Source organism: Anser brachyrhynchus (genome assembly GCF_964034855.1).
Source record: "Anser brachyrhynchus genome assembly, chromosome: Z".
Lineage (NCBI taxonomy): Eukaryota > Metazoa > Chordata > Aves > Anseriformes > Anatidae > Anser > Anser brachyrhynchus.
The window spans coordinates 17,485,572-17,511,768 of record NC_137697.1 but is presented as its reverse complement, the minus strand read 5'-3'; the positions used below and the strand labels follow the sequence as shown (position 1 = coordinate 17,511,768).

General features: G+C 35.8%; 1 protein-coding gene across 4 annotated transcripts in view; it reads right to left on the bottom strand.

Annotated features, from left to right (window-relative positions):
* Positions 1 to 26,197, bottom strand: part of RNF180 (ring finger protein 180) — an 83,994-nt gene that overhangs the window by 39,865 nt on the left and 17,932 nt on the right. Inside the window, exons 5-6 of one of the 4 annotated variants that reach the window (XM_080573259.1) lie at positions 22,723 to 22,796; positions 164 to 19,697 (exon numbers count right to left, since the gene is read on the bottom strand). The exons of 2 other annotated variants lie outside the window; for them this stretch is intronic. In XM_080573259.1, coding sequence (XP_080429385.1) covers positions 19,619 to 19,697; positions 22,723 to 22,796 — 153 coding nt within the window. In that variant the 3' untranslated portion in view covers positions 164 to 19,618. Of the gene's footprint in view, positions 1 to 163; positions 19,698 to 22,722; positions 22,797 to 26,197 lie in introns of those variants that run through there. One more of the 4 variants, XR_013943288.1, reaches the window with a different exon arrangement.

Below are 26,197 nucleotides of genomic sequence, written 5' to 3'. Positions count from 1 at the left end.
TTCAGAGATAGGCCACGGGAATAAATATTACTCAAAGTACTTGAATGACAATCACTTTAATGCTTGAATATTTATACTCACCCCTGAACTAGTAGAGAAGAAATGTGTCATGTTGCAAGTCTATCTTCATTTTTACTTTGATTTTGCATCTAATGAAATACACACATTACCGATTCAGGCATTTAAGTAAAGAGAATAATGTAGGCATTACAGATAAATTGGCAAATGAAGCTTCACAGCAAAAATTAATATGCAGAGAACATCCAGGCACAGCTATTAGTTAGGCTACACCTAACAATAAAGCAAATTTTAATAATAATTCATCATTATAGCAGCTAGTATTTCAAACAATAAGGGGGAAAATTAATTCCCAGAGGTCTGCAAAAGCTTCTGTGAATTTCCTAGAGCCTTGATCCAATGAATAAATTACAGATAAAAAGTTGGGCTGGACCTTCTGGTATGAATTCCATGCAGAGAAAACACAGACATATTTTTTTTAAAAAAAACTTTTTACAGAATCCCTTTGCACTTTGAAAATTAAAAAGTTATAGAACTGGCAGTAGCACATGTGCTAAACTTACTGTTGAGGTTAACAGATGCATTTTTGCTGAGAGGTTAAATGACAGACCTGAAACAGTAAAAAGGCTGTAAGCACTAAGACTGCCTTCTGCTAGATCAAAGCAATCACTATTTACATCTGAAAAGTTCTCCTCTGCTAGTAGTGTTTGTTCTGAAACATGGTAAAAAGAAAGAGTCCTGTTAATTCACATGTATAAAGAACTAGAAAATCAATAAATTATTTTTGTTGATATATTAATGTTATTCCTGTAAAAACATTTTTTTTTAAACAGATTTGCAGCACTGAAATAACAGACAATTGTATGTATTTATTTTTCCATTTTAATTCTAGGCTTTGTGGGAATGTATATAGTACTACCCTTTTGGGGAACGTGCTCTTAACAAAATGCCTATAAAGGGATGTCCGGAGCAGTGCTGCTATATTTTGACAGCTTTGAATAAATATAGTCATTGCATATCAAACAATTAATCTGAAATTCTTCTTCAGCATAAATCTAAAGCAATTTATAGTGAAGCATGACACAATCCCAGTTAATAGATAGTGTACAAAAGGCCCTTTTCTGCACAACTCTTATTGCCGTCATTAAAATAGGTCTCTTCTCCAGCACTATATGGCAGAACATGGAGAAGACAACATGGAAAGAGATCTGTCTGGATACAGCGTTCCACTTCTGTTCTGAACAGCATTTACAAGTTGTTTTTATCTCCAATGTATCTCCACTTCTGGGACATAGCTTTATAAAAAACAACATCAATTGATAGATTTTAGTTTCCTACCAATGTTTCACTGTTCATGGGATTTGTCAGCTCCAAGTGGCCTATGTAGTTGCCTAGAGCCTATAGTCTCTCGCTCTATATATGTAGACTATATATTTTACTGCTTATATAATCTACAGCAACTGCAGAGTTATCTGCAAACAGCTATCAAAATAACAACACAATGAAAGCTACACAGATTTTCTGGCTTGGTTATATATGATGTTCACATATATATGAATATATTATATAATGATAGATATTACATGATATATTATATAGAATATATAATATACATTATACAATATATATATGAATAAATATGATATGGATATAGAAGGCTTACTGATGTTTTGGACAGAAAGATGGGTTTGATAAACTTAATTCTCATCACAAGCTCTTTTAAGGAATTACTTTAAATTTTACACAAATTCTACAGTCTTTTCATTCTTTTACATAAGCATGACCTTCCCTTCAGTCATTCATTGCAGTGTCTCTAATTTTATTGTTAAATGATAACACAGACTTCCAACACAGACCAGGGACAGGAGTGAGAAAGTTCTTGCATATAATTCATCAGATAGAAAGTAATTTAGGTAAGAACCATCACAACACTGACTTGAAACAGAAATTTAACCAATATGCATTAATCCGTGCCTCTGCCTGCATTTACCTGGATATGCATTATGGTATGCCCCAACCATAACCAGCTGGGCACCTGTTGAAATGTGACATGCTTCCACCTGGGCTGGTAGCCCAGGGTGTCATTTCCATTGGGCTGGGATATATCTACCTCTCACCCCAAAATCAAGATACAAACAGGGCACCTAGATTTATGAATCTGCTAGTACCCTTGGTTTCCACAGTCAAGGCATAGCTTCTGACATATTACAGTAAAAGAAAGATTCACCGAGTGAGATGAATTGATTTAAAATATGTCATCCTAAAATTAGGAACCTTTATCTATATTTAGACAATTAAATGACTGTTCCAGTTTTCAAATGTTTCCTTACCTGGATGGAGGAACTGGCGATCATTTTGCTTAGAACAATCAGGCCACCTATTTAAAGTGTCTTGCCCGAGTTTCTTAAACTGAATTTAATTATTTATTACATAAACAGACTCCATCTGCAAACAGTGTTTAAAGTAAAACATTCACTTACACTGAAGTAAAATAAAGGCAAGTGAAGCATTTTGAATAAGACTATATTTAAGAAACTTAGGTGAAATTTAATCATCTTTAATCACTCTTGGTTAATCCTTTATGCACAGTAAGATCACTACTGAATAATCCTAACTTTAGTAGCCTCGAATCTTTGAATTCACTTCTCACATAGTTCAGGAACAAATTGACAAAATCATAAAGAGTTTTTCCTTAAAATGCAAACAAACAACTGAAATATAAAAAATATGTTTTTACTTCAACAACATCAGGAAAATTAAGGTAGGTACTCTGTTAGTACCAATATGCAAGGCCAAATCTCTGTGATTTCCTGCAGACCTTGTATTGCCTTCATGAGATTTTCAGTTGTAAATGATACTTTGAAAAGCATGGTGATTTAGGTTTAAGATACTAGGACTCAAAACCAACAAACACACCTGTAAACAGGCCAAGTTTTTAGTTATTTAGTTATCTTTTAGCTATTCCGACTCCGTAAAATTTGAAGTTTATAATCCATCTGAAGTAGACATTTCAATACAAAATGAAGACAATAAACCACCAAAAATATAAGTGTTTTAGATGTCTTCATGTATCAATTGAAAAAAAAAAGTTCCTTTTGTTTTTTCTTTTCAAGCACCCTTCTGAGTGACACTGAAATTTGATCCTGCTCTTAAAAAAAAAAAAAAAAAAAAACCTAGCTTGATCTGCAGTAACAAAATGCAATTCAAATATTCCATATATTTCTTTTTTGAAAAATTGAGATCGAGATATTCAGTTTGATTAACCAATCTCAACTGTTTTTTTATAGTATTTGATCAGAAAATGTAAATTATGGCTCTGTGATGGCAGCTGTCAGCAATAAGCACTGTATTTATTCCTTGGAATTTTATCCAGTTGTATCCAAAGTCATCCAAACTGTGCAAAAGCTTGTTTCACCATTAAATATCCCAGTTTGAAAATGCTGAACATGGATATCTTCAAAGGGGTCAGTTGTCAGTATGCTGGTACTTAAATAAATCCTCTTTCCAGATACTCTATTTAAACAGCTGCTATCCAAATCTTTTCTGTCTGATAAACAGAGCAGAAATTATTGCCTATTTTAATTTCTCAGTATAAGTGGAAAATCTTGTATACATGCGTGCACATTTTTTTTGTAATAATTAGTAATTTAATACACAGTTCCATACAGAGCAAGCTACACTTCCTGTACAGGTATTACAACATTCCTACTTTATTTTATGTAAAGGTGAATTATCTGTGTTGTGTAATCAGCATGTTGCATCCTACTTCATTTTCCCCATAAGTTATTTATAATGATGATAAGAACATTTTATACTTTAGGGTGACAACTCTTCTCTTCTTATAAGCCTTCCTTCAAAAGCCTTGAGGGGACTGAATAACACACTAACAATTTCAATCTTTTCTCATTGCTGTGATTTAACATTGCAGATTTTTCTTCTAGTGATGTCTCTCACAAAGCTTCTCAGAAACCAAATATGAAGATCCACCTTCTCAACCCCCCTCCAGAGAAAAATCTCAGAATTTAAAGCTCTGCTTTGGAGTGACAGAATGATGAAACAGAAAAATGGAGCTGAACATCTGCTATTTCACTATTAATGTTGGTGCAACATACTCATCAACAGAAGGATTTAAGAGTTACTGTGCTAAAGTGTATAACTGACTATAAATAGGATTAGTAGCAAAATGAAAGTACTACTAGAAACCTCAAAGTGGTTGATAACTATATGAGAGCCTACAGATAAAAAAAAATCCAAATCATTTACCTGTGGCCATCATTTCTCAAGCACCATTTCCTTTGCCATAACTTCTTTAAAACATAAACTATACAAAAGGTCTAGCTAGTCCACAAATAGTAGCTTTCTGAATTTTAAGAAGCAGACTGATGACAAGGAGATCTTGTAACAAGCACTGCCAGCTGTCCACCTCTCTTGTAGAGATCTCTTCACCTCTCTGCAGTGGGCTAGGCATAATATATGTTACTTCTGTAACTCGTAAAAAGATGTTATGTGCAGTTTTATTTGTGATACATATGCTACTCTGCTAATTGTCATGCCTTAAGTTTCTGTTTAAACAACACATTGCTACAAGACGGGGCCTTTTGATTAAAAAATTTAAAAGAACAACAATGGTAGAAGATTTTTTTTTCTGCTTGCATGGCTGATGAAATTTTATTAGCAAAGGAAACAAGCACTTGACTATAGTTGCACAGGATTTATTATTTTTTTAAATCAACATTTCTCTTGGCTTAGCGTAAAGGAAACATGGTCCTGAATATGACACAGACATGGCAGAAAAAATCTTTCAAAGAACCAGATGGATAAAGAAACATGAAAACCTGCCTTGGCTCAACTTTTCAGGGACGCACTGACAAGCAGTATTTAGGAGGTAGAATGAGACCTCCCTGTGCTTAGGAGATCTTGGACACTCAGCTGTGATACATCTCTTTTAACATCAGTTTCAGTCTTGACAAGATCCACATCCACAATTCCATTGACCAAACATAATTCTTTTTCCCTAAGTCACAGGATATGGAAGAAGCCATTTGGCCCAAGACATGCTCCCAAGTCTCTATCTTCAGGGGGTGTGTGATACACAACGACATGAAAGGGGGAAAAGTCACCATTGACCACTGCTATTGCAATGCTCAACAAAATTACTTTTCCGGTGGTCTTTTTGCCTGAACAACACTAACTTGCATTCTGATCAGCTGCATAGGACAGTGGTAAGAAATGTTTCTTTATTTTTGAGAAAGTGAGAATAGTATTAAGTTATGATTCTGCAACCATGTGTGTTCGTTCAATCTGATGCATTTTCTGTCCTTCCTGTATCGTTTACACTCATACTGCACACTAATCTGGAATATATCTTTCCATTATTAGCAACATATAAAACAGCAGTGTATGTTTTTATTAAAGGAATCTATACAGAAATGCTCCATGTTCTCATTTTCACCTATAAATTACTCTTTTGATAGTGTAATGAAAGAAAATACAGCTGATACAAAATAGTAATAGACAGAATTTGAAAACAATGGTTGTACTTTTGGCTGTCACAGACAGAGAATTAAAGTACATAATTTGGATATTCAGTTAACCAATTAGCTAGAATCTACAGAATATGTTAGTCAAATGAAACTAGCATCCACACACAAAGTTAAAAAGTTAAAAAAAAAATGGAATTAACTTTGGGAAAAAAAAACAAAAACCTTTATGGTAGCTATTGCTAAATATAACACACTTTCCTCCTTCCCTCACCCTCTCAAAGCCCATTAAAAAACAAACAAACCACCACCAACAACAAAAAAAACAAACAACAAAACACAACAAACAAACAAAACCCAGAAAAGTCAAGTTTCTTTCCACTGCAGAGTGCCCTAATTTGGTCTTCCATATGGAAATGGTAATTAAGGAGCCCAAAGCAGTAATCCATGTTAGCACACTGCTGTGTACAAGCTAATGAACTTTTCCTCTCAACAGGGATAATTAGTGTGGGCAAAAGACAGTACTAGCATGGCTAGAATAATTGCTGTTCCACAGATAAGTTGTGTGTATCTACACTATATCCATTGTGAATTGCAGGCATAGTCAATGACATTTGCTCATGGTAGCTCCATTAACTTTTCTCAAGAACTTCATAATACAGAAAAAGCTTTTCTTACGTAGGTGAACAGGAATTTAGCATAGAAGACTGTATCCAGACTTAATCACCATATAAAACAACCTGCTCCAGAAAGTTGCTTTCAAATTTTGTAGATTTTCCTCAGCAGTAGAAAAGTTGAGTAATCAGGCATAATATCCCTATTCTTTTTAATACCAATTCAGCTTCAGTGGGCCTAGAAATTTCATGAAATCCATTTTAACTAGACAGCTTCTATGATTCAATGGGAGCTAAAGTCAAGTGCAATGGTGAATGTAACTGTCCTGATCAAGAACTCTGACACCAACTTAAAAAATAATTACTGCCAGTCGCTCTTATACCTTGGCTTCTTGTGAAGTCAGCATCTCTAAAAATGCAAGAGACACTCAACAGTGGGAATTTGCTCTGACTTTCTATGCTGGTAAAATGATCATAGGAAACTGCTGAAAATGCTGTGAAAGTACAGAAAAGTATGTGTACCAAAGAAACAGAGAAAGATACTGTAAGGTGTTTCAATAATAATTTAAAATTACTCCTGTTCTTTCATGAGAATTTAACCTGCATCACTGCAGAAAACAGGCAATGACGAGCCGCTGCCTGAGAAAGGGATACAATTCACTCTATTGCTTACATTCATTTCACACTTTTATTCTTTTTGTTTGTTTGTTTTGTTTTGTTTTTGTTAATGAATTTACTGGGAATCTACTGGTCAAAAAGCACTTTTTTAGGAATATTAAAAAAATCATACTCAGACAATCTCTCATAGGAAGAATCCACTTCAGAGCCACGTTACAAATGAACATTTTCATAGTTAAGAAGCACATACAATGTCCATTGGGATTTTTTACTAATCGCCTATCCTTCAGGGCCCAAGAGGATATGAAGGAAATAATTTATTAGAACAGAAAAAAAAAATCTTTTATTGCAAAACTGAAATGCAATTTAGAATGAGACTACTGGAGACAAAATGATTTAACTCCACCAAACAGCAAACAAGCTCTTCTGTAATTACAACATTGCATTTTAAAGCCATGATACTTTTGGCTCTTTGGTGCCAATAGTGTGAAACCAATGTCCATTAAAGTCACCTGGACAGGTCTAGGATTTTGTTCTGCTGCATTAGTTAAGATGACATTACCGTGAGTTTATTGCAGCAGTACAGTTTGCACAAATTTGTAACTATTACAAAAATGTGTATTTATAAATATATAGGTTGCAGCTAAAAGATTATGATATAAACAGAGGCATACAGTAAGTCTTAGCAATTAGTGATCTTTTGAAAAAGCAGCATTTTAACATAAAAAATTATTTGTGATCATTAGATGCAGGCTAAGACTCTTGTTTAAGGATTACAATTTTGCAGAAAGTAGTCCAGGAAAAACACATTAAACATGACCATCTTCTTTCATCTAAAATGGATCACAAGCTTTTGAAGTTATCTCAGCACCAGTACACCTTATCTAAAAACCTTAAATTTTCATGCAGCAACCCTCTCAAATATATATTCACTAAGAGTCTCAATATATTTGGATTTACAGAAGTGAACACATTGCCCTACAATTCACATATTTGACTCAGCTTAGATATATGACAAAATAAATAGACAGATCTGGCTATGGTAGACAATATACAAAACAATTCATCATTAGTAGGCAAGGCATCTCAAAAATTCACTGCTGCCAGCCTAAAAGTTCTTGCCAGACTAACACTAAGAAGGCAAAAGAGAATTTGGAAATTTGTAGAAATATAAACAAACGAAATAGAAAACAGAGCTTACAATATTTTTATTAGAAGAACATTTGAAAATATGCTCAAGGAAAAAAAAGGAACATCAGAAAGGGTTACTTATGAATCATTGCTGTAAATTATACAAGATGAACTTTTTTTTTTTTTGCAAAGCACTGTATTTTAGTTTGAAATCAGAATACACATAATCCTTTTTGAAAAATTCAATAGATTTCAAATTTGAATGTGATAATCTAATACTGCCCACTAGTATTGACATTAGCTAAAGATGGTTTTATTTTTAATTATCTATACTGAAATGAAGAAGTGACTCTATTACCTACCTTGCATCTTGTAAAACAGTGGGGAGAAAAGAGAAACAATCAAAATAATCTTATTAAACTTCAGCAAAGGACAGATCTCATATAAGAGCATCCCACATTATTCAGGACTCTCAAGCAAGGTCTTGCAAACTTTTTTATTTTAGCTAAATAAGAGCACTGAGCAGTGTCCCAGGATATATCACAGTTGCCTAGTTGTTTTGGATATGACTGCTGTGACACAGCACACTGGGACCTACTACCCACCTCACCCTTCCCCACATAAGACCCCAAAAATCAGCAATGAAAGAGAACTCTCTGGTGACCAAAAGAGGCATTCAGCTTCAGAAGCAAGGCTTTCACTTAAATAGAAATACCAGGCTCCTGCCTGAGGTATATTTGCTTTTTTTTTATTTTTGACGAGTAGATGTGTTCAGAGTCTTGGTAGCTGAATGAGACAGGGCTTCCTTTGCTGGGAAAAATCACTCTTTGATGCTGAGGTTAATGCATAAAATGAACCCTTCTTTAGTTTAGCATATTTTAAATATTTTAAACATTCTTAACCCTCCTAGGTTTGATACATAAATGTTCTAATTTTTTTTTACAGAATAATTTGACTTATGCCCTTAATGCAGGCAGCATCCTGTGACCTAGTTTAGTAGAATGGAAGAAATCTTTCCTGATAAGGAAATGTAACAGTCAAAGACAAAAGACACAGTACAGCAAAGCACACAAAGTAAACCATTGCCATTTAGTTTGGTTGTGACAGGTTGGTTGCCTCCTTAATGTAAGTTTGTGGCTGATAAACTGTGATCATTTTTAGATGGATTATTTATGTCAGTTCCTCAGGCAAAACCAGGGCATGTTTGGAGCAATGAAGCTCACTTTTATATTGTTCAAAGACCTGGCTATCTTAAAAGAATAAAACATGGTAACCTACATTTTATTTTATGGCTTTCACAGTGAATTCAGTCGGAGGCTGGTACTTTAGTTTGGGTTCTTAAAAGCCCTACAGCAGAAGATCCAACACAAAGCCTTTGTGAAGGGTAGAACGAGCATGAATACTTAGACTGCCTATGACAAACTGAAATCCTCTAGCACCGAGTGTTTTGTTACTAAAAAGTAGTTCTTACCCTTGTTCTGCAGAAAAACCTTTAAAAATAATAAAATTTAATTGGTGGAGACAACCTGAAAGAAAAACTCAGTGATGCGAACTCTGCCCCTCTTAAGCCTGACTGCAGTATTAGCTCTGAAGTCCATCAATGTCAACTTAAGTCACTTAATGACTGAAGTATGGGGTATGAAATGGTAACGAAACAGACTCAGATCTCAATTAGAGTTGCTGCTGGGAAGAAAATGCAGAGAAAAGTACAAAGGTGTGTCAAACTACCAATTAGAGAAAAAATGAACTCTCTCTTTCCCCTCCACTGCATTTAGGTTGGGTATGGGCTTGAGCCTGGGAGAAGACTTAGCCAAAAGAGATGATCCATACTGACCAAAGGTATATTCCACATTACAAGACATTACCCTTAGTAACAATAGCTCAGGGAGAGGATGACAAAGTAGTGACATGCATAGTTCTGGTATTTGTTTTTGCCAGCAACCGTTATAAGTGCTGAGACCCTGTTTTCCAGGCAGCAGATGGACATCTGCCTGATGATCAGAATTAGTAAGTGAATTCCTCTTCTGCTTTGCTTACATTTGCAGCTTTTATTTCCCTAATTAAACTGGCATTATTTGGTTCCATGAGTCTTCTTGACTTCCTTGTATTTTCTCTCCAGAGAGGTGAGAGGGGAGTGAGAGAGAGGTTAGGTGGGTGTTTGGCTGTTGACCAGGGTCAACCCAACATAGCCCTGAAGGTACTACGCAGGTATTACCAAGTAAGTATTTAATTATTCTTCCAATGGCAGTACCCTGTCAGGATCAGGAAAGCCTAAAGATCATAAAAAATATATTAAAATACATGTATCTATCTATATATACATATATAAAATCAAACAAAAACATAGCACCGGTTACATAATTTTGGAGGATAATCATACAGAAGATGAGAAGATAAGAAAGCACTATAAATGCCACTTTCACACACTGAACCTTACATTACTATACGCACAGTCCCAAGTTTCATCAGCTATTTTTTAAATACCGGAAGAGACCACTTAATATTATGGACAAATTACTTTAAAATATTATTTCAAAAGGTCTTGTAAGAGGCCCAAACAAATCCTAAGATGAAATAAATGTAAGTTTTATGCAAAATATTACTTTAAGCCACCCTCAAATACTGTTCTTAATTCAGTATCTCATAAACATAATCATCCACCTTTAAAAACTACAAGAAACTGTGAAAACAATTCTTTTGTAGTACCTTTGCACAGCTGCAGCAGAAAACTACAGAGTTAAACTACTTTCACATTCAGGGAAAGGCTGCCAGAAGTGACATACTATATACTACTAAAGTAATTTTCCTAAGTGGTAGAAAGCAGTATTTGTTAACTCCTAAGTATATATATATATATATACTCCTAGAGTAAGTATGTGTGTGTGTATATATATATATACATACTTAAGTGTATATATATATATATATATATATACTCCTAATGCTTTATTGATTTTCAATTATTTCCAAAAAAAATATTCATAGTAGTTAAAACTATATAGCAACTGAATTTTAGTTTGTTAGGTAATACCATACAAATGAAGTCCATATAGCAGCTCACTTTATACATCCCATGCTTCCAGCTCAAAACACACAAGCTCACTCTGTAAGACTTTATACAGAAACAATCAACATATAATGACTGCATAAAGTTGCCAACCAAACATAAAAAAAACCTGAAAAAATAGACAGCAATTAAGATAGTTAATTGCAAATATGCAAAATTGGCTTAATTTGAAAAATCAAGATACAATAATTTATAATACCAAAAATATTAGTTATATATCACCAGTTCGAAAAAGCTCAAATGTTACGGTATCTTCATGTGACAAGTGTTTAGGAGCAGTACATTCTGAATGTATATATTAATGCCAGAACTAACTTATAGGTAAATAAACAAAAAGCAAATTGCAGGAAGAAAGGTAGTATATGGGAAAGGAGAGAAAGATACACCTTCCTTTACATAATTTAAGGTTTTGCATCCCATATGCTCAGGTCTTACTCTTAGCTATGCAATACCTACTCACATTTTGATGTTGTAAAAATCACTGCACTGATATGCCGTGGAATCTGTAGTCCTTGTATCAGTCCAGAGACTTTGAACTGACAGAGGAAACATCCAAGACCTGATTGCATCTTCAGACTGTGGTGCACCAGTTGGTTCTCTGACCCAGAGCCAAGGGATTTATAGGAAGGACAAAACTAGCATTCTCTGGGGGAAACGAACTCTAAGCAGAGAGCACAGGACCATGGCTTTCCAGCTTCACATGCACGTTTCCTAAACCACATTCCAATATCCTGAGACAAATTTTACATTTGTACTGAAAGGCAAAAGCAAAACCAACAACCTAGCAAACTAAGAGGAAAGAAATCAATGACAGATATAACTGGGCAGTATGAACTTGTCCAGAGATCTATATATACACCTGCATTCACCAGTTCAACATGTGCAAAAATTTTTTTCCTGGCACCAAATCTAGTGATTAGGTTTACTCCTGAGAATACAAACACAGCATGTCAACCAAGCATCTGAGAACTTAATGCCAAAACACTCTGTCTACATCATCTCTAGCTGTGGCAAATTTGCAATGCTTGGTGACCTTCTAAGAGCCTAAGTCTTATACAAACAAAAGCTAAAATCCAGCGGTATAAAAAATAAGTTGTGCAGAATGGTTCTTTCCTACCTCTGCCATGGTAAGAATGATACTCTGAAAAGACAGGTTAGAATGGTTAGAAGGACCTCAGATATTGCCTTTGATAAAAGGTTTATTTAGCATACAAGATGACTTTATTCTTATTTTTACCTCATGAATGTTTAATTTTCTGTGTTTACAAGAAAAGCACATAACCTGACATTCTGAATGACACAATTTTCTTGCTTTGTATTTCAAAAGGACAATCTTGTAGAAGAGTGAAAGGCACGCACACTAACTTGAAGCAGATGCTAGTGTTTCATTTTTCTTCTTACAGATGATTACCCTTTTAGAGCACAAATACCACAATTTAGTGCTTTACTTGTTGTATCAAAGGAGATTTGAGATCAAGATCCTGAACATTTTAATGGAAAATAACCCTGAACTATTGGTTTCACAAAATGTGTAGCTGTACACATTATAATTGCTTGAATGGCAATTTAATATAATTCCTTGTAATAGAGCTGCAATTCTTTTGAAAATCCAAAGGCTAACATGATCCTTAAATTAACTATAACCTAACATTTCTGTTAAAATTGCAACAATTTTTTGAAGGCATCAAGATATTCTGGTCAAAAATCCAGGAAGAGTCTTCAGAGAACACAATAATTACCCCTGTTCTCCCAGGTTTGAGCATGACCTGTTTTAACCTCAGTTTTCAGTACAGCAAGAGAAATTTACTTTACCAACAGAAATTGCTTTTCTAGACAACTGCTGTAAACTGTGAATCTGTTTTAACCACCTTGAAAAGGGTTCATTATTTTTCAGTTAATTAAAGTTTTGTATGTATCTACTTATCCCAAAAAACTGCATCAGAACAATTCACCTCACAATCTCAACTCCGTTACCCAAACCAGAGCTCCTAACTACTTCTGATTTTTATGACAGTTTTCAGACAACTATCCTTTGTCAAGCAGGCATTTTGAGTTTCAGATTATGCTCTGTTTTCGAGCATACTGATTTATTCAGACTTAACATTAAATATTCATTAATATCTTTAAAACATGGATAACAGCTCTGTAAAAGCATATATCACCTTTTATAACAAAATCAATTAAGAATTATTTTACCTGCCAAATGAAACTCAATTAATAATTCAGACTGCTCCATAATACCACAATCAATACAAGCTTTTAACTCAACTTAGAAAAATACTTTATAAGACTATGATCTGTTATACTGGAGATGATCTGTGGTTTGTAACAGGCATATACATGTATATGTATATACATACACATACATTTAACATGTAAAATTTTTGCAATTAGGAAAGATGGTCATGTAAGGAAACAAGAATTACCCACATGCCTTGCAAAGCAAACATGTAACTACTCTATGAAATTTAACCTTTTGTAATATTCTAACACTGGAAACACCTAATGAAAAATCACTTGCCACTGTTTGCTGCCGTTGTTATATGGGCTAATCCTGCATTCTGCACTGGCAACCATCTGTTTCTGGAATGTCTGTCTGGATTGTGATTAATTGTCATCAGTGCAAAGACAACTGGCTCTTTGCACATTCATTTGTATCTAGCAGGTCTCATAGGACATATCGAGAATCACATGAAAGGTTATCTTAAGCTTTCAGGGCCAATTAGACATATGAGCAGTCTAACCACTTGCAGTCTAACCACTTTCATATGGTGTGAAGAAATAAAAATAGCATACCAGAAATGCTTCTGTGCAATGTTAACTCAAATACTTCTGCTCAATAGTCCCAGAAACAGGAAGGTATGATGAAGAAACATATGAAGAAGCTTAGATGTTTCCATCACATGCACTTTCTTGACAGTGCAAAGTCATGGCATCAACTTGTATGTAGCCCTCACTGCATTCATGCTAATTGTCCTGTGATACACGAAATGACAGTAAAGGAACTGAGGAACACTTGCAAAATTCAGCTTGCTCCTGAACAGTCTAAATTCTCCATACTAGAGAAAGTGACATGCTTAGTTTTGCATCAGATTCTATGAAAATCTGAAGACATGGGGAAGCTCTGACTGCCCCTAGCATACCTAACCCCATGTATTGTATCTCACAGCACCTGGTTTGTCAGTGTTTCTAGCTTGACCATAGGATGTCTTTTTTCACCCACAGGTCTATAAACACTATAAAACACTGCAACCTCCAGAAATTATCTAACCATTAATCACCACAGCACCTACTTCAGCCACAATAAATAAAGAAAAAACAATTTATTTCTAATGTTGTTAACTAAATTAATTTGGTCATGTGCTTCTTGATATGCTATGTTTTGCTGAGAATTTCATTTTATTTCTCCAATTTTCATTTTTTACTTCAGCTGATCTTCAGCCTTCTAGCTGAATCTTCCACTGAATCATTTCTGAAGGTAAACTGCATGCCCTTGAGGCAGGGATTATTGATTTTACCTACAATGAGAACTATCTAACAGTTCTAAAGTTCTCTGAAACAAATAAAGATGTTAGGATACTCTACCTCCTAAAGCCTTCGTTAGAAAATGATGCAAATCAATTCTACGGAAATGCTACACAACTAAATGGATGTTGTTTACTAACCAAATGATTTAGTATGAACTTAGCAATATTAAAAGTAAATGGTATAGCAGTTCTTTGCAGTTCTTACACTCTTAGTCTCCGTAACTGTACATTTAGAATGACTGCACACTGTACACAGGTAAATTTCTACATTTAACTTCATTTCTATCCTTCCAGAATGCTGAGTCCTTTTTTTCCAATTTGTAAGTAGCAAATGCATGCTTATGTACCTCAAGAAGTAATGAATTTTGTGGGATACAAATCATCTGTGATGACAGCTAGCGTCTTTTCCAAAACACCACTATTGAAAAAAAGAATATGAAATAATTTTTATAGTCTTTGGAAGGAATATATAATGCAGTATGAAGAAGCTAAACTAAGCCAGGTCCTCCTTATGGAGAGAATTAATCAAGCACAAGAATTAGCCTTAATGTACTGGCAAACTTTTTACTTTCAATTGTGTAATTATTGGTATCCATATATTTGGCATCATTATAATTTGACATTATCGCTAGAGCAATATTCTGTGAAAACTATGCACTATTGAAATAAGTGCTGTATACTTTTTACTAATCTATCAACATATGTACTGCAGTGGATGATTTTTTTTTTTTTTAAATGTGATATTCCTAAGAAAAAAAACAACAGCAGGAAAAACATTCTTACTGCTTCATATAATACAAGACTACAGCATGCTACTATGCAACATAATTAATGAGGCAGTGCAATAGCTGAAGTTACGCTAGTATTCCCAGAACACATTTGTACTTTCAGAGCATATATTTCTTTTTTTTGAGATTCTTTTATGAGATAAAAAATCTCCTAGAGATAAAACTAAAATGCCACTAACTGAATTCCAGTACAACATGGATGAACTTTTTTCTGTTATCAAATGACCAAAATATAACTCTTGTAATTTCAGGTCAGTTTTACAAATATTGGTAGCAAGTAGTTGATTGTAACTATGTTTATGATGTACTGTCTTATCCAGTCAGGCTATATGTAGCTATCAAAACTAATAAGGCCATGTTTTCATGTTATAGCTCAGCTGACCTACTGGCTACCATTTCTTTACCTCTAACCAGACAGTTCTACCTGTCCTCTTATGTTGGCTGTAGCTATCCACTGAATCCAGTGTGAGCTGACACTGCAGAAAGATCAACAAAGAACCACTCAGTTTTTGTTTTGTTTTCCACTCCGAACAGGGACGCTGTGGAATCAGATGAGATAAGAGAAGTAGACAGTTGTGTCCAGAATCATAGGGGGATTCCTTTTCACCCACTGCAACAACTAAGCACTAAGTTGCCAAATCACACTAGCATTTAAAATAAAGATAATTAGATACTGGAATATTTTGGTACTGGCATGTGGTTCTTTGTTTCTGTTTTGTACATAGAACTGTGCAAATTGCCCAGAAAATCATTCATAAAATTATGTGGCAATAGTATATCACTGACATGGTGATTCATATACCTTCCTTGCTGCTCATGCTTGGAAAAAGGAAAGCATGAAAAAAAACTGAAAAATTCTGGTTCAGTCACCAATCCAGTATGTCAATCTAGCAGTTCTGACAGGCTGGTGTTCTTAAAACAGACTAAACAAAGTCAATAGTAGGAGACCTGCAGAAAGGCATATGACTCAGTATTGTACAAGTGTCATACCTTTTGCTTTGTCTTGTGCCAAAAATCTAGCTCAGTTTGTAAGCTTGTCAAAGGGGCAATCCTATAAAGTACCAGGCACCTTGAACTGCTAGCAAGTTTCCAGCAGAACATGCCAGAGAAGCTGCATCTTGCATCAACAGGGTCTAAATCAGGAAACGTGAACTACTGGCATTGATAAAAAGTTAGAACATCAGCAAAAATTTTTGTTGAAATGATATTTCAACATTGTTGAAACGATATTTCAACAAACCACCATGTATGTTTCTCTGAATAAATTAGGCACCATATAATAATAAAAAATGTTCAACATTACTGCATTACACTGGATTAGAGGTACTTCTTTAATGAAACTCCTAAGATTATACGAAAATACAAAATATGTTCTTGGATACATGTTGGAAATTGCTGCAATTTGCTTTTTAACTATATGTCTTAACTCTTTCTTTAAAAGAGAAATGCAAAGGCAAATGAATAAAAGATGCTCTCCATTTTGTGTGTTCCACATCCTCATATCCTGCCCTCCTCTACCTCCCCAATTCTTTGCATCTTTCTTCAACATTCAAATTACAAGCATGAGTTGAGAGGCTTCATTTGTTTCCATTTTGCAGTAAGTTTGCAGATGACACCAAGTTGGGGGGAAGTGTAGATCTGCTGGAGGGTAGGAAGGCCCTGCAGAGGGACCTGGACTGGAAGGATCAATTGGCTGAGGCCAGTGGCATGAGTTTCAACATGGCTAAGTGCTGGGTCCTGCACTTTGGTTACAACAACCCAATGCAGCACTATAGGCTTGGGGCAGAGTGGCTGGAAAGCTGTGCAGAGGAAAGGGATCCGGGGATGCTGCCTGAACAGGAGCCGGCAGTGTGCCCAGGTGTCCAAGAAGGCCAATGGCATCCTGGCTCTCCCCTTGAGGGAATGGCCTCAAGTTGCACCAGGGGAGGTTTAGGTTGGAAATGAGGAGACATTTCTTCTCAGAAAGAGCAGTCAGGCATTGGAACAGGTTGCCCAGGGAGGTGGTGGAGTCACCGTCCCTGGGGGTGTTTAAGGAAAGGGTGGACGTGGTGCTTAGGGACGTGGTTTAGTGGGTGACATTGGTAGTAGGGTGATGGTTGGATCAGATCTTGAAGGTCTCTTCCAACCGTAATGATTCTATGACTCTATTTTCTATTTACATTTCGCTTCTATGTGTCTATAGAAATATCCTATAGCATAATAGAAGCAGAGAAGACGTGCATTTGCACTTCAGCTCCACCACTTTTTGTTATGCTTCTCTCACCTTCAGTTACAGTCCTATCCAACACAGCACTAGCATGATGAGACAACTGAAGAAAAATACAAAACTTGTATTTTGCCTACTCTCTTAGACTAAACAGTTTCTCTCCTGGACTCAAGATGCATAGTTTGTCAGAGAAGTTCTCACTACACACCAGCCAACTGAGTTGTGCCTGCTCTGGGCCAGGTCTCTTTCCTTTCCATACAAAAAGGGTCCCTATAAATTAGTATCTGAGGCACACAGGAGTGCAGAAGGTCACATGAAATCTAGTTATGGGCCACTCCATAGCATGTTTAGTGCATATTCCATTTGGCTAGGAAAATACTGACGAACATTTCTTACACTGCCCATTCCCAAGTTTACCAAATGTTTTCTTCTATTGTGCTCAGAATCTCACTCTCTGCCTGATTTTCATGAGGGAACAGTTGAACTGGCAATAAATGACTGTAAAAAGCATATAGCATACAAAAATATAGCAAGTCTTTTCTCAAAAGACATGCACACCCGTATTTGAAAAGTGAAAAAGATTGATAGAAGATAAATAGGAAAAAAATGTTTTAGGGTGAAAATAAGCAAATGAAGATATGATGATGAGAAAATGCACATGAGAATTCATAAAAAGAACTGCAAAGATCCCAAACCTTTTGATTTGGTAACACGTGGAAGGGCAGAAGAGACAAAATGCTGTCAAGAGCCCAGGGAAAAGATTAGGTAGAGAAACTTGGGACAGATAAATGGATAATCTGAATCTCCATCTACCTGGAGCACTGGATTTGTAGAGATTCAAAATGCTGAGCAAAAGCTGCATTACAAGAAAGAGAAAAATGTGTCTTTGTAGCTGAAGGTGACGAAAAAGTGGTATAGATGAAGATAAACAGAGAACTCGTACAACATGCTGCTAGAGATCAAATCCAAGTAATACATTTCATTGCTATTGCCCAAGACAGGCTTAGAAGAGGTAAAGTCACAGACTCGTACAATAGCCTGACTTGGAAAGGACCCACAAGGATCACCGAGTCCGACTTCTGGCTCCACACAGGTATACCCCAAAATCAAACCAGATGTCTGAGAGCATTGTCCAAATGCTTCTGGAATTTCAGCAGGCTCAGTGTCGTGACCACTGACTGCCCTGGGGAGCCTGTCCCAGTGCCCGACCACCCCCTGGGTGCAGAACCTTTCCCTAACCCCCAGCCTGACCCTCCCCTGTCCCAGCTCCATGCCGTTCCCTCGGGCCCTGTCGCTGTCCCCAGAGAGCAGAGCTCAGCGCCTGCCCCTCCGCTCCTCTCGTGAGGGAGCTGCAGGCCGCCATGAGGCCTCCCCTCAGCCTGCTCTGCTCTGGGCTGAACAAACCAAGTCATTTGGGAGAAAAAGTGAAGAACAACTGTGAACCTATCCATAGGAGCCTGTTTGAGCAATCACCTGCTACATCAGCTCTCCACTGAAAAGTGAGACTACATGCTATGCATAGGGTAGTGACAATACCATTACTCCCAGAGACCCCCATCATATTCTTTCCCCACAGTCACAGGTCACATATTGTACTTTCCAGCATACCTCTCTAAAATTCAGTTCTGCTCATATAATTGTATAAAAATAGTTTCAGTCAATGCTACATTTATATTTGAACTAAAGAGAAATAGGATATTTTTAGAACAAAAGACAGACATCTACGCAGTGGTTAATACCATCCTAAATACATATATATATTCCATAGATTAACAGATTTCAGTCTAGAAAGATTCATATAGTACTAATTCAAATGTATTATTTATATCCTCATAAAACAGCGTACTGTTAGAAACCAGATTGGTCTGTTGTGCTGGAAACAACAACATATTATCACAGTGACTACAGAAATGGTGTTCTGCTTTTCAGTTTAGTAGTTCCCTGTACAAGAGCTTTGATCATCCAGGAAAAACCTGTTTCTGTTCACTGTTTATTTTAATGCATAGAACCAATATTCACTTTGCTAGTACGACAAGATGAGAATTTCTTTTTATTGTAACAAAATTAACATTCTTACTTCGATCTTGATTTTGGACCCACCTCAAGGGGACCACTGCTTAATTAATGTGTCATTATACAGCCACGAGCAACTACCATGTCTGCCTGTATCTAATCTTCAAACAGTCTCTGTATATTTTCACACACCCTTGCTTTTCCTGTAATAAGCAAGACTGAACACTGAACCCTCCTAAAAGAGGAAAAAAAATAAAAATAAGAATTACATACAATTGCCAATATGCAATGCTACATTTTTTATTGCCTATTCCAGAAACCTACTTTTCCAACGTTAAGTAGACAAAACATATTGAGGAAATATGCCAAAATGAAGAATGTAAGTTTTGTTTCTATATGAACGATTGGCACACGGTTTTCACCTTTTTCCAGAATCTCAGGTCTAATATTATTTTCTAAACACCTTTTTATTTTGTTTTATTTATTTATTTTTTACAACAAACCTTCTGTTACTACCAACTGGAAAACATTCAGAATGCTCCAAAATCATTTATTTCTGCCAGATCTGGGAACCCAGTGAATGTAATACTCCACATTGCATGTTTTCTTTCACTGTTCAGTATTTTTTCTTCCCCCACCATGGCTGCAGTCATGCCCTTTTTAATATTTTAATGAGTGTTTTTTGCTCTGATCCTTATGAATTCAATAGCTCTCTGTGTCTTTTTTTTTTTTTTTTTTTCTTTACCAATGGATTGCTTTGTATGAAAATTAACAAGACAAGAATGATAGTGGAGTAAGTATGCAGTTGGAGTTTTGTTTCTTCAGTGAAACGCATTTCGGAGCCGCACTGTATTTTTAACTCTGCTCTTCCTGAGATATACTAATTTTAATCTGCAAATGGAAGTTGACATATTCTAAATTAGATCTACTCGGATCTACTTCTAATTTTACATTTTAAAAAAAGTACACAGAATTGTTTTTTATTTATTTAAAAAAAATATTTTTTCATCTTCTATACAGCTTTCACCAAATGATGAATTAGAAATTTTACATTTATGGAAGAGGTTAAATTAGAAAATCATCATTCTTCACCAGTTACTTCTTCATACTCTCTCTTAGCTAAGATCATATTTTAATGCAAAATTTGCTAATTATTTGCAATTTGCTTCAGAATCTATATTAGCACTGCACCATAGCAAAAAGTCTAAATCACGATCAAAACCCAAAATGGCTTTCAAAAGTTGGGCGAAGAATCAAATGGTTTATTTCTCTAAGTGTTCATAATGTCAAATACTTATTTGATTTTCCACACCTACAAAATTGGTTAGTAAAAGTATTGCAAGCTCTCCTCACCCTGTATGTAGAAGAAAATAAGATATACAAATTATGAAAATAAATTTACTTACAATTTTTCAACATTTTGAGCTACAAAAGATTAAGATTTGATTAATCCTCTGTCAAACTGCTGGATTTCTTTTTAAAGATTACGGGGAGGAAGCCTTCCTTAATGAGGATGAATTTGTTTCTTTCTGTCCAATAGTATTTTCAAAAATGTGAGATCATTACTAAATCAGAATGTTTCTGCTTTTCATGCCCACTGTATCTAAATGTTGTATTGTTGATTCTCCAGTAATCCAGTCTTTAGAAACAATATATCTAAACTCCTAATGATCAAAGGGAAGGTGAAACATTCAAAATTTAGAAAACTAAATTAAAAAAAACTAAATTTAGAAACTTCTTCAACTATAACCGTAGATGCCATCCTTCCTTACATTTATTTCTGAAATGCAGTTACCAAAAAAACATCTCTTGAGTACTATATATAACAATTAATTTCACTATTTTTTACTTTAATTCTTCTATTTCTTAATAAAATCACTGAGAGCTTATCAATTTCAGAAATGGTGAGGTTGTATTAAATCTTTTCTGCCCTATTCTACTTGCGTGATATCTTTGTGATGCTTAGAGTGACTTCTTGGTGCACGCCTACAGTTTTACCTAAAATAGTTGAAAAACTGTAGAAAAAAAAAACAGATAGCATTATTTTCTTCCAAATGGAGATATGAGAAAAACAACAACAACAAGAACAAAACAAACAAGCAAGCAAACAACCCACTTGGATGCTTGATAGCATAAAATTGAAGAGGGGTTTTGAATGAGAAAAATTCATCGATACCTTGACCACTATATAGCATGAAGGATTAGATCTTTTAAAAACAAGCAAACAAATAATAAGAAAAAACAAACAAACAAACATACAAAAACCCAACTGTATGGACATTTAATATTCCCAGATGTGAGGAACTTCTTTCCTGAAAAAAAATATTTCTGCATTTCTAGACTCAAGCTGTGCTCTCTACTTAAAATTTCTACTTAAAAATATAAGCCTCTATTTAATTTGCCTCCATTTATATGTATTCAGAGAGTTTAGTAACATGAAAACCAATTAGAAATACAAAACTGACTCAAATGCATACTCAGCAAGTCATTAGCAGAACAATTTTTAGAAGTGAAGGATTACAGGTCTAGGGCACAAAATTGTATAACAATTCATTCTTTTCCAATATAAAAACTAATCTTGAACTCTCTCCTTACTGTGCACGTGATGTGGTCCTTCTGGTAATCCACAGTAAATCTCATAAATATGAACGTACTCCTATATTCTTGTTCATACCACTGTTGAACTTTGATTTTTATCTGCCATGAGTCATCCTACTTAACTGCACAATTTAGTCTGCTTTTCACTCTGTGTAATAAAGATCCACGCTGGAATTATGGCATGCACCTAGCTGCACACCACTATGACTTACTTCCATGAAAGAGTCATTGTCATTTTTAGTCAAGGGAAAGCAAGTCTCATGAATTGTTATTATCCAAGTTGTCTGTGGGCTTCTAGAAAAACTAAAATAAGCAGCAGATACCCCCCCCCTCCCCCCCCAAATGAGCATTTAACACAAAGCAGCTCAACTGTGGACTTGGCAGTGCTAGGTTAAAGGTCAGACTAGGTGATCTTACTGGTCTTTTCCAAACGAAATGATTCTATGAATCTATGATTTCTGCTATGCTGAGGTTACTCTGCAGCAATTGTATATTCTGAAAGTATCTTATAGACAAACAGATTAATCATATGTATTTCACTTAAAGGAAGGAAAATACAACACAGCTGACTACTTTGGCCTTCAGTAAAACAGTGTACCTACATTAAATTCTACTCTATAGATTCTAGCTTCAAGATAATCATAAAAAAATAGAATACATACTGATACACTGAGACAACCTTCATGTGTTCTGTTTGTCCAGTAGCTCCATGAGTAATTTTACACAGAGAGCACAACTGCAATTTAAAGAAGGGAAGTTACAGATTTTGGCATGAATCCACCATTGTCAGTACCTCCTTGTTACTCTGGTTTATAATCTGTGACAGAATTAAACTCCTAATTACAAAAATCACCAGATAAGAGTTACAACCAAATCAAAAGCAAAGATAGACAAGCTTTGGCTCAGAAGCTACTCAGGTCTAAAATTTCCTAGCTAAATAAAGATACCGCCTCATGCTTAAAACCACGTAGCCCTGTAACACAGTATTGTCACTGCTAGAAACAGACCGTCAGCTTTGTACTTAACCTGCAAGGCCTCAGGGCTGAGGCTTGCTCTGCCTGAACTTTTCTTGACTTGGTTTAGCAGTTTCTCTATCTGACCAGGTATCTGCAGCCAATATGTTTCTTTACCTTTGCTATCTTTTTTATTTTTTTTGTTATCTTTGTACAGTGTAATCACAGCCATAACAAGCAGTTATTCCATAGAAAATGTGATATTTACAACTGTAATTTAATGTAGTGTAAAGAAATACAAGCCTGGTAAGATAGCAGAGACCTTGGGAAAGAGACACATGATGCAGTTGGGGTGCCCAGTAGTATGTTTTTTGGATGGATCAGTGTCATGGTTTTGGCTGGGACAGAGTTATCATCTTCGCAGAGGTTCACACAATGCTGTGTTTTGGATTTTTGATGAAAATAGTGGTGATAACACACTGATGTTTTAGCTGTTGCAAAGCCGTGCTTGCACAGAGCTCAGGGCGATTCAGCTCCTCATGCTGCCCTGCCAGCGAGGAGGCTGGGGGTGCCCCAGGAGCTGGGAGGGGACACAGCCAGGACAGCTGGCCCAGGATGGCCAGAGGGGTGTCCTACACCATGTGGTGCTGTGATCAGCAATAACAACTGGGGTAAAGAAGGCGAAAGGGAGGGACATTTGATGATGTTTGTGATGGTGTTTGTCTTCCCAATAAACTGTTACTTGTGATGAGCCCTGCTTTCCTCGAAGGGGCTGAACACCTGTTTTGCTTCGTCTGCATGTGTGGCTTACCTACGAAGCTGTCTGTATCTCAACGCATGAGTTCCTGCACTTTTACCTTTCTAATTCTCTCCCCCATTCCACCTGGGAAGAGTGAGAAAGCTGCTGTGTGGTACTCAACTGCCTGCTGGGGTGAATCCACAACAATCAGGATGATTTCCAAGAGGATACCACAGTTTTGAAGCTAGCTACATAGACTTCCTCTATGTAAAATGATTGTGAACAGAAACAAAATAAAACAGGAGGAACAACAAATTATATTTCTGCCTTTCATGTTTCAGAAAATTCATATGAGCTTTAGACCCTAATAAACAATGCAAATGTAACAAGATGTACACAAAAGAGAGTTTGTAATGTAAATCTTCTTAGCTATAGCAGCAATTACAAAAATGCTTATTAACACTGTCAATTCCTAGACCTAAGTACTTATTATTATACTCTACCAATATACCAGACAGCTAAAAATCCCCCACGAACACAAGCATGCACACATACATGCACACAAAACATAGGTATCCTCTCCAGGCTTTAAGAGCTTTCTCTTGCAGAGCAGTCAGAGGAAGCTTGGGTCCCTCTGCTGTTAGCAGGGTATCTCATCTCAGTCCTGCACCTACTCCACAGAGACAGCGTAAGTGCAAGGGCAAATGCAGGTAAGGAGCTCAAAGAACTGTTCCTATTTACAATTTGAGGCTTATATACTTCAGCTTCACTACAGTGCGCATTCTGCCATGACACAGCATTCATATTTTAGTTTACTTAAAGACGGAAGAACAACTTGACAGATAGTTATCATGCTACAAAATAAACTGGGCTTTGCATTTGCAAAGCAAGTCCAAAGTCTGAAAAGGTCTCTCAAACTGCTCTTCAGAAAGGCTTTAATTAAAGATAAAAATAAGTTATACAGTACCTTTAACAGAGAGAGCTTAGAAGAGATTTACTCCACATCACGATTTTGCTGTGTTGAACTGCCTCTTGAAAGAGCACTTAAATAAAACACTCCCCAGTGTCATTTATCAAAACTCTTTCACTTCATCCAATCAGACCTTTAAGCTTCTTTTTTTTTTTTTTTTGGTGAGGTTTTACTGTCTGATTACTTTAACACAGATAATAAGTATGTTGGAAATCATAGTTACAATGAGTCCCATAGCTCATCTTCCCATTCTAGGCTGCACTATAATAATACGTATGTATTTTCAAAGAAGGGTTTCTGAGAGCCAAAGAAAAATGGAGACAAAAGGAACTTGCAAGAGAAGGGAGGATACCTACACTGGAAAAGCAGCAAGTAGTCTTTGGCAAAGTAGCATCACGTCCTGTGACACTGTCGGACTGTAGAGGGGATGTGATTTTGTGGTCCACATTCTTGTGGGAAGATATTTACAGTGATGGGAAGTGCAACTGCATTAGCCACACATGCTGACAGACAGTCTGAAAAGTATGGGTTTTTACGCTCTTTTTAATATTCCATGCCAAGGTCATAGACTTTCAGCACAAGTAAAGAAATCAATGCCCTTCAGGGAAACCAAACTGAAATAACTACCCCTCAAAACTACTATTTAAAGCTGATTATTTATTTCACATACCTCTTAAACATATTCTGAATGTGTAAATTGTATGCTTGCTGATTAGACATACCAGATTTAACAACTGTATTCATTTTTAAAGTTCAAGAAGAACATTTGAAAGTATACTTTTTCTTTCTTCAGCTACCACAAATTAGGAAAATTTGTACAACATTTTACTCTTGAAAGTAGCATCTGGAGAGACTGCATATGACATGACTGTGCAAATGCTCATATAAGCCAGGCTTTTGCATCCTTATTTCATTCAAGAAAAATAATATAGACCTGGAATTTTTAAAGCCATTTTAGGGATGCTGACATCTAATAATCTTTAAACTTAGTAGAAAATAGGCATTCAATATTAAGACATCCACGTCTTGGAAAGGTTCTTTATTCTCAGTATCAGTGAGGTATTTTACAAAATCAGATCTCCAAATATGACAAGGCCAATTAAAACCTCTCTTTAAATTAAACAAAAAACCTTCCCAAAGACAACAAAATAAAAAAATGTCCGGTATACTAAAAAGTCTTATGATATGTCCCCAGACGCAGCACATTCTCAAGTTGGTTCTTAAATTTAATTAAGAGACACAGCCTCTAGGTAACTATCTCTCGATCCTGAATTCAGTGCTCTGCCTTTATTCCGTACTATATTCTAAAGGTTCTACTGGCAGTATGTAGGAAAGAGCCCACAGCCACTCAAGGTCTGAGCATACTGGAACTGTAGGAGGTCAGTGGAATATTAAGGGTGAAAACCATTTATGTACAACAGACTAATGCAAGATTCATACATGAACCATTGGTATCCTATTTATTAAATGAAAAC